Raw genomic sequence first — 8261 nt, 5'->3', positions numbered from 1 at the left:
TCTGCCCGGCCCCTCGTGCTCCCGACACACCTGCCCTCACAGGCGTCTGCCCGGCCCCTCGTGCTCACAATGCACCCGCTCACACGGGCATCCGCCTGGCCCTCGTGCTCACGATGTGCTCGCCCTCACAGGCATCCACCCGGCCCCTTGTGCTCATGACACACCCCCTCGCACGGACATCTGACCAGCCCCTTCTGCACACAATGCACCCACCTGCACGGGCGTCTGCCTGGCCCTTTGTGCATACAATCCACCCGCCCTCATGGGCATCCAACCAACCCCTCATGCTCACGACGCACCTGCTCACACGGTCGTCCGCCCAGCCCCTCGTGCTCATGACATGCCCGCACGGGCATCAACCCGGCCCCTTATGTTCTGATGAGGACATCTTCCCGCACAGGTTTCTGCCTGGCCACCGGGCAAGCATCTCCCCACCATGGTGAACAGGGACGGAACCCCTTTAAACCCGCTCCTTTTGAAGGACACCCCGTCCCCGAAGAGCAGAGCACCGGTATGGGTCACTCTCTGCAAGTGCTTGGGGGAGGACGCTGTGGGTCTCAGTGAGGGAAAAATTTGGGGTCACCACAGGGGGGACGACAAGGATTAGGGACAATGGGCTGGGGGGAACTGGGGGCAGGGATTATAAGGAGCCATAGAAAGGGTATCAAGGAATGGGGGCCTGTACTGAAGGAGGACAGTGCTGTGGGGGGCCATGGTGTTGGAGGGTGGGGGCCCTGGGGGCAAGTATTGGGTCTGTGCTGGGTGAATCGTGGGGGCAGAGTGGGGGTGTCATGGTTGATGGGGGAGGCAGGGGACTGTAGGAGTGGATAGTGGGGCTGTGCCAGGCTGAGAGGGAGGGCTGTGCTGTGGGGGAGGCCAGGAGAGGTCTTTGGGACAATGAGGGGCCATGTTACGGGGGGGAGGGGAGCCAGACCGTGGAGGGGTCCCAGTCCCAACCACACAGCCCCATCTGCTCTTCATTAGGCCCCACAGAGCCGGGATTCTTCTGGCTTTTCCTCCCGTCTGGCTCTAATTAACCCTTCTCAATACTCCCCCCTCTCCTCGGCACATTCCTGTCCATCTTGGGCGGTGGGGGGCAAATGCAGGGAACTGGGGGAAAGGGGGTGGGGGGACAGTATGTTGGGGTTCAACCTGCCTACCTCCAGATACACCCCTCCGTAAACATGCAGAGTCAGTCCTGCCCCCACCCCACAACTCTGCCTCTGCCAGTGCCCCCTAGGCCTGACCCACAGCCCCCTGCTATCCCAGGCCTGTCCCACATGCAGGCTGTGTCAGGAGGGGGTACATGTGAGGGTGCCATGTTGTCAGCACCTGAAGGCTGCAAACTCCCTTAGCTGACCATAGCTGGGGGATGCCGGCTCCCCCCAGCAGGGCCCAGGGCCTGTGCAGCTCCCTGATCCAGCCAGCAGGGGGCAGGGCAAGCACACACTTACGCTAACACTTGCACAGACACACAATGCACACACACACACGCACACATAGTCTAGCCTGCTCACTGTTGCATTTATAGCGTTTGCTCAGCCCCGACCCAGGGAAATCCATGGGGGGAACCATCAGCAGGGGGGAGGGTGCATGAACACATGTACAGCTCAGGTGTGAGGGTGTTCACCTTGGGGGGGGTGCTTGCACCAGTGTGTGTGTGTGCATGTGTCTCAAGGGGGGAAAAGCACATGTCTGTGTGCATGTGTGTTCACGCTGGCATGTGTGCATATTTGTAGGTGCATGTCTGTGTGTGAATGCTCGCACCAACGTGTGCACACGTGTCTCCAGGGTGGGGTGCATGTGTCTCTGGGTGTGTGTGGGCGCGTGTCTCTGGGTGTGTGGGTGCATGTTGGTATATTGCATATAAGCGTGTCTCGGGGAGGTCAGTGTGCGGAAATGTCTCTGGGTGTCCGTGTGTCTTGGCACATGGGGGAGCTGGAGTTCAATTGGGCACAGACATTGGGAAAATCAATCAGCTGAAGAAGCCAAAATCTCCTTCCCTTCCCCCCTGCCCCCTTCCTCTCCCGCCCCCCCATGCTCCCAGCACCCCTCTCATTCTGCCCCTCTCATTCCACCCACCCCCCCAAGGTGCCTGGGGGCCATTGTTTGCCAAGTGTTTGCGTCAGGCCAGAGTCTGTTTCCAGTTTGTGCTAACGGGTCGGGCGGCTCTGGGGCAGGAGCCCAGGAAACCTTCCCCCGTCCGGCTGGGGTGGGGGGCTCTCTGGGCCCCTGCAGTATTAACCCTTCACTGCACAGTGGGCTGGGGCTGAGGAAGCCCAGGCCTGGATAGCAGAGGGCTGTGGGTCAGGACTGGCAGAGGGGGAGGGGGCAGCCCAAGGCTGGGATAACAAGGCGTATTTCCCCACCTAAGAAGCTGTAGAACATTTAATCTACAGCCAGACTCAGTTTAAAATATTTACTAATGGTTTGTACACATTGTACACAGAGAAATCACTTTCCTGTCTCTGAGATGCAGCCACCTCTGGGGTGCTGCATGGGGGGTATTTACGCAGGGATGCCTCACCTGGCACTGAGATGAAGCCACTGCTGGGGCTGAGCATGGGGCAGGGATCCCACACCCAGCGCAGAGATGCAGCCACTTCTGGAGTGAGGCGCAGCGACTGGGTAACTGCTCATTGTAGGATCCTTTAAGGTGGGAAGTGAGCCTCAACCTCTTCTCGCAACCTCCTGGAGGTCTCCCACCCACAGACTTGCCCCCGCTTAGTGTAAGAGCTGAAGATATCCCAGCTTACCACAGGACAGGGGGGTGGGATGCTCCTGGCTTTAGTGAAGGGTTAAGTGGGGGAGCCATGTCCCAGCCCACCCCAGTGGGACACAGACTCTGGGGGACCATCGCTCACTTGGTGGGAAAGCCCCAGGGGAGAGGGGAGTTGGTACAAGGAGCTTCCTGCCACCAGGGGCTTTAATTACAGAGGCAACAGCAGATTCAAACATCCCTGCCCGCTCCCAGGGAGACCCATGAGTAGTGGCCTCCCCCCAACTCTAACGCACCAGCCGCCACTCCCCTCCCAGGGCTGGTATCGACCCAGGAGTCCTGGATCACCAGGGGGCTGAATGTGGGGCTCAGTAGCCAGTGACCCCACAGATTTCTCACACAATGTCAATTCCAAGGTTTCCATCATGGAGTCAGGGATTGACTCCCTCCCTCTCAGTAAAACTGTTTGGGAACAGAACTCAGGAGTCCTGACTCCCAGCCCCCACCCCAGTAAAGCTGTCCAGCTGCAGGCAGTGCGGGCTCCACCCCTTTATTGTGAGAGCAACACACGTTAAGAATGGAACAGCATCTGGAGGCCCCCTGAACCTCCACGCCCCCAGAGGCCCCCCACATTCTCTCCCTGAGACCTCCCACAACCCCTATCCTGAGCCCCCCATGACTCCCCCTTCCCCTAGCTCCAGGCCTCACTTCCCTCCCCTCTTGGCTCCGTGACCCCCAGTTCCAGAGGTCTCTCAAGTCCTGCGGGCACTTCTCCATCCCTGACAGTTTCTCAAAGTTTTTCTTGGGTGGGGGCAGTGGGTCCCATCAGAGGTTCCCCACAATCAGAGGGGGCCCCAGAGCAGTGGAGGCGGCTCCTGTGTCCATTCAGCAGAAGTCCAAGGAGCAAGATAAGGAGAAACCCAGCCCTGGAGATGGAGGGGGCCATTTCCCAGGCAGGGTGTAGGGGATCCATGTCTCTGCCCTGGATCGTGGGGCCCAGTCCTAGTCCTAGTGCCAGCCTTGGGGTGAGGGTGATTCCATCTCCAGGACAGCCACTGCGCAATTCCAGGCTGATGGAGGCAGGACAGTTGTGGGGGGACCACACTCCAGCTGGGGAGTTGGGAAATAAATGGGGGTCCATGTCCCAGCCAGGGGGCAGGGTGGCTGCAGGGCCCTTGCTCCAGTCAGGGCGTCGGCCTCCATGTCCCAGCCAGGGGCTACGGGGTGGCTCTAGGGTCTCAGCTGGAGAGGGTTGCAGGCCAGTCCTGGCATCCCAGCCAGGGGGGGTCTCATCTCCCAGCTGATGGGGGGGGGAGTCCTGGTTCCTTTGTGTTCTGGGCCCCCACAGTCTCAGACGCTGGTCCGGCAGGTGGTCAGATGGGCCCCTGCAGCAGGGTGGGGGGGAGCCTTGCCGCCCGCACTGGTGACCCAGCGGTAGCACTGTGTGACGCTGCGGCTTTTGGCCCTGGCGCCGCAGCGGGTGCAGTACACGATGCCCAACGCCACCATGATCACCAGGAAGACACAGAGGGGCACCAGCAGTGCCACCAGCAGCCACCGGTCATCCTGCTTCTTCCGTGCCCGCTCCCCACCTGGAGAGGTGCTGGGGTCTTCCGAAGGGGGCAGCGGCGCCCTGGCCCTGTCTGCCGCAGGGTCCCCCTCCCCCCCACTGTAGGGTGAGGCAGGAGCACCAGGGGACCTTGGAGATTTGGAGCTTGGGGGGCTGGGGCTGGGGGTTGGGGGGCCAATTGTGGGAGTGATAGCGGGGCTGGTGTGAGGAACTTTGGGGGCATTGGTGGGCTCTGGGGGAGCAGTGGATGTGGGAGGGATCAGGGTAGTGCTACTGGGGATTGGGGGGCCAGTGGTGAGGTCTGGGGGATCAGTGGTTGTGGAAGAGATTGGGGGGCTGGTGGTGGGGTTTGGGGGACCAGTGGTTGTGGAAGGGATTGGGGGGCTGGTGGTGGATGCTGGTGGCATAGTGGAGGGGCGAGGGGCTGAGTGGCCAGTGATGGGGTGTGAGGCTGCAGGAGAAAGATCAGGGGGGGAAGCAGTGGGGTCAGGGAACTCCTGGGTCAGGCTGAAAGGCTTGTCCGTCCCCAAAACCTGCAGCACCTCCCCCCCCCACTCCTGCTGGACCCTCAAGTGTGGGTAGAAGGTCTGCTGCCTGGTGGCCAGCGCGGGGGGCTCTGCCAGGGGGGCACAGCTGATGCCGTCAGCCTCCAGCTCGTAGCCCTCGGTGCAGTAGCACTCAAAGCCGCCCACGTAGTTGACGCACATCTGCTGGCAGACGCCGGGGATCTGGCACTCATCGTTGTCGACACAGTGCTGCGGTGCCTCCTCGGCCGGGCTGAAGCCCAGGTGGCACAGGCACATGTAGGAACCATCAGTGTTCTCGCAGTGGTGCTCGCATGGGGCGGAGCTGCATTCATCCAGGTCAGTGCAGCCCCCGGCCCCGTCGTCCTCATAGCCCAGCTGACAGCGGCACTGGAAGCCACCAGGGAAGTTGTCACACAGCTGCTCACATGGGTCCGTGGCACACTCATCCGTGTCCTCGCACGTGTGCCCATCGCTGGCTAAAATGTAGCCCATGGGGCACAAGCACCGGTACCCTCCGTCCTCTCCTGGCACACACTCAAACTGGCAGGGGTGGTTCTGGCAGCCATCAGCTGGGGCACAGGAGCGCCCGTCGGGCAGCAAGGCGTGGCCAGCGTGGCACTCGCAGGAGTAGCTTGGACCCTCGTCCACACACAGCTGCTGGCAGCCCCCATTGTCACCCTCGCACCAGTCCCCCTGCTCCTCCCCACACAGGGGCTCCTCCTTGGACCAGCCCACGGAGCCATCGTCCCGTTGCATGCACAGCACCGAGACAGGGGCTGCGCCACCACAGGCCACGGACGCCACCGTGCCGAAGGGGATGTGGCTTAGGGTGCTGCTGACCTGGCCGAAAGGCGTCGTGTAGCTCACGGGCCCTGTCTCCTCCGTGGCCAGCCCGTGGCACATGCCGGCAAAGCTGAAGCGGCACAAGAAGCCGTCCACGGGCAGAGTGCATGAACCCTCCAGCCACTGGAAATTCTCCTGTGTGGCCGGGCCATAGCTCAGCACAACGCAGCGCGAGGCCGAGCAAGCGGTGCCCCCAGCTGGCTCAGCCTGCGCCCAGTTGGTATAGAACGTGTCTTGGTCACCAGTGGTCCAGGTGAAACCACGCAGTGGGCGCTGGGGGAAGCACTGGCGTGGCTGGCGCTGCAACCCGATCCAGAAGAGCCGCTGCTGCCCTGTACCTGGGCCCGTGGCCTGCAGAAGCTCTGCCACCTGGGCGGCCTCCTCATGGCGTTTGAGCGTGGCCAGGTTCCCGCCACGCTCCCGGCAGCTCCGCCAGGACTCCAGGAAGCTGCGGCGCTGGAAGAAGACAACGTAGCAGCCCTCAGGACCACAGGCAGCCTCGGGCCCCGGCCAGGCAGCCTCGGGCCCTGGCCAGGCGCCCCGCGCCGGCCCCACCAACCCAGTGAGGAGCAGCCAGAGACGCAGCATCGTCCTGGCGCCCACGGCTGCCTGCTCGGCTCTGCGCCTCCGCACGGAGCCCCTGCCCTTCTCTTCCCCTCGGCGAGGAGGGGCAGGATGGGACAGTGCCCGCCCCTGCCCTTGTAAGGCAAAGAATTGGTCCCAGGCCCAGGGAGAGGGGGATACAAGCTAGGAGGGACAGCTGGGGGGATCCTGGACGGCCTGACCCAGAGGATGGAGGCAGGGTATATGTGTGTGAGACCTTCCCTTGTGTGCAGCTGGATGAGAAATGCAAATCCCACTCCTTTCCAAGAACTGGGATAGATCCCTGGAGTCCTGGCTCCCAGCCCCCTTGCTCTAACCACTAGACCCCACTCCCCTCCTAGGTCTGGGGATAGAGCCCAGAGTCCTGTCTCCCAGCCTCCCTGCTCTAACCACTAGACCCCACTTTTCTAGAGCTGGGGCTAGAACCCAGGAGTCCAGACTCCCCACCCCACCACCCTGCCTTCCTCTAGTAGTTGCTGAAAGGGACAGACAGTGAATCTGCAGAGAATGGGTGTGTACAGTGACCATATGCTGTGCCTCACACTGACACACTTATACAAAGACACGTGCATATGCACACAACACACACACACACACACACACACACACTGCATACACTGCTACCCGGACCTAGTTCAGCCCTTTGTTCCAGAAACCTGGAGGCTGGAACACTGGGCTGGAATTTGGCTCCTCACTCCCCCCGCCCCCATGCCCTGCTGGGAGCGGGGAGAGGCTCAGTGTGAGTTTCCTCCCGGCTATCCTCTCCAGGCCCTCATGCTGCTCAGGGCGATTCCCACGGGGAGCTGGTCCCAGACTGGGGGAAGTCAGTGTGCACATGGGTGTGCATGCACAGGAGAGTGAGTGCACACAAAGGTCCACATTGGGTGGGAGAGAGGGAGAGCATGGGGGATGGGGACATAGAGGGACCAGAATTGTTCCTAGCCCTTACTTTCCCACACGAGTACCCCCATGTGCAGCTTAGTTTGACATGCCTGCACATGTGCACGCCCATGTGCACACTTGTGTGTTCATGCTGTGCACGCATACGCGAGGGCCGCCCAGAGGATTCTGGGGGCCTGGAGTCTTCAGCAGCAGGGGGCTCCCGCTTCCGCGGTAATTCGGAGGCAGAGGGTCATTCTGATCCAGGACCCGCAGCCAAAGTCCCCTGAAGACCCATGGCGGGGGAGCCCCCCACAGCTGAATTACTGCCAAAGTGGGCCCCGCCGCTGAAGTGCCCTGAAGACCCGCGGCGGGGCCCACTTCAGCGGTAATTTGGCAGCGGGGGTCCTTCCGCCCCAGAGTGGAAGGACCCCCCCCGTTGGCAAAGACCAGGAGCAGAAGCAGCTCCGGGGGCCCAAGCCCCGCCAGAGTTTTCCGGGGCCCCTGGAGTGAGTGAAGGACCCCGCTCCAGGGGCCCCGAAAAACTCTCCTGGGAGCCCGTGCGGGGCCCAGGGCCTGGGGCAAATAACCCCACTTGCCCCACCCCCCTCTGGGTGGCCCTGGCGTATACACACACACACACATACACACACAAGCTCTCCTGTGCAAGCTCAGTTTCTTGTGCCTTCTCACTTTTCCATGAAAGCATACCCCGGTGTGTACACACATTCCTGGGCACACACACCTGTCTGTACACACACCCTCCCATGCATGCATTTTCCCATGCATGTTCATGCACGTGTTCCTTACTTCGTCATACACACACTGGGGTGAGCATGGTCCCATTGCACACTTGCACATACACATGCATCCTCCCATGCTGCCACACACCCATGCCACCACATTGTCTTCACTGCTCCCACACTCACAAATATGTGTGCCATGCATGTACATGCACACCTGAGCATTTGCACAGGTGCACTGACTTGTGGGAACACCCCTGGGCATTTGCACACGTGCTGGTCCACACACTCCTACCTGCTCACCCTGTCTGCTAAGCCAACTGGCAGTCCCTAGGGGGCTCCATCCTGGGGAGGCTGAGGCCAGCAGCACAGGTTCG

At 61.6% G+C, this 8261-nt stretch overlaps 1 protein-coding gene across 1 annotated transcript; it reads right to left on the bottom strand.

Moving 5' to 3' along the window:
- Positions 1–3430: 3430 nt before the first annotated feature.
- On the bottom strand, positions 3431–6286 carry CD248 (CD248 molecule). Its single transcript, XM_032804169.1, has one exon. The coding sequence runs from the start codon at positions 6245–6247 to the stop codon at positions 4070–4072; it is 2178 nt and encodes a 725-aa protein (XP_032660060.1). The 5' UTR covers positions 6248–6286; the 3' UTR covers positions 3431–4069.
- Positions 6287–8261: the final 1975 nt, after the last annotated feature.

The sequence above is a fragment of the Chelonoidis abingdonii genome, chromosome 17 (assembly GCF_003597395.2).
Source record: "Chelonoidis abingdonii isolate Lonesome George chromosome 17, CheloAbing_2.0, whole genome shotgun sequence".
Classification (NCBI taxonomy): Eukaryota; Metazoa; Chordata; order Testudines; family Testudinidae; genus Chelonoidis; species Chelonoidis abingdonii.
Note: the sequence above shows the minus strand (reverse complement) of the source record. Positions and strands in the feature narration are given on the sequence as shown.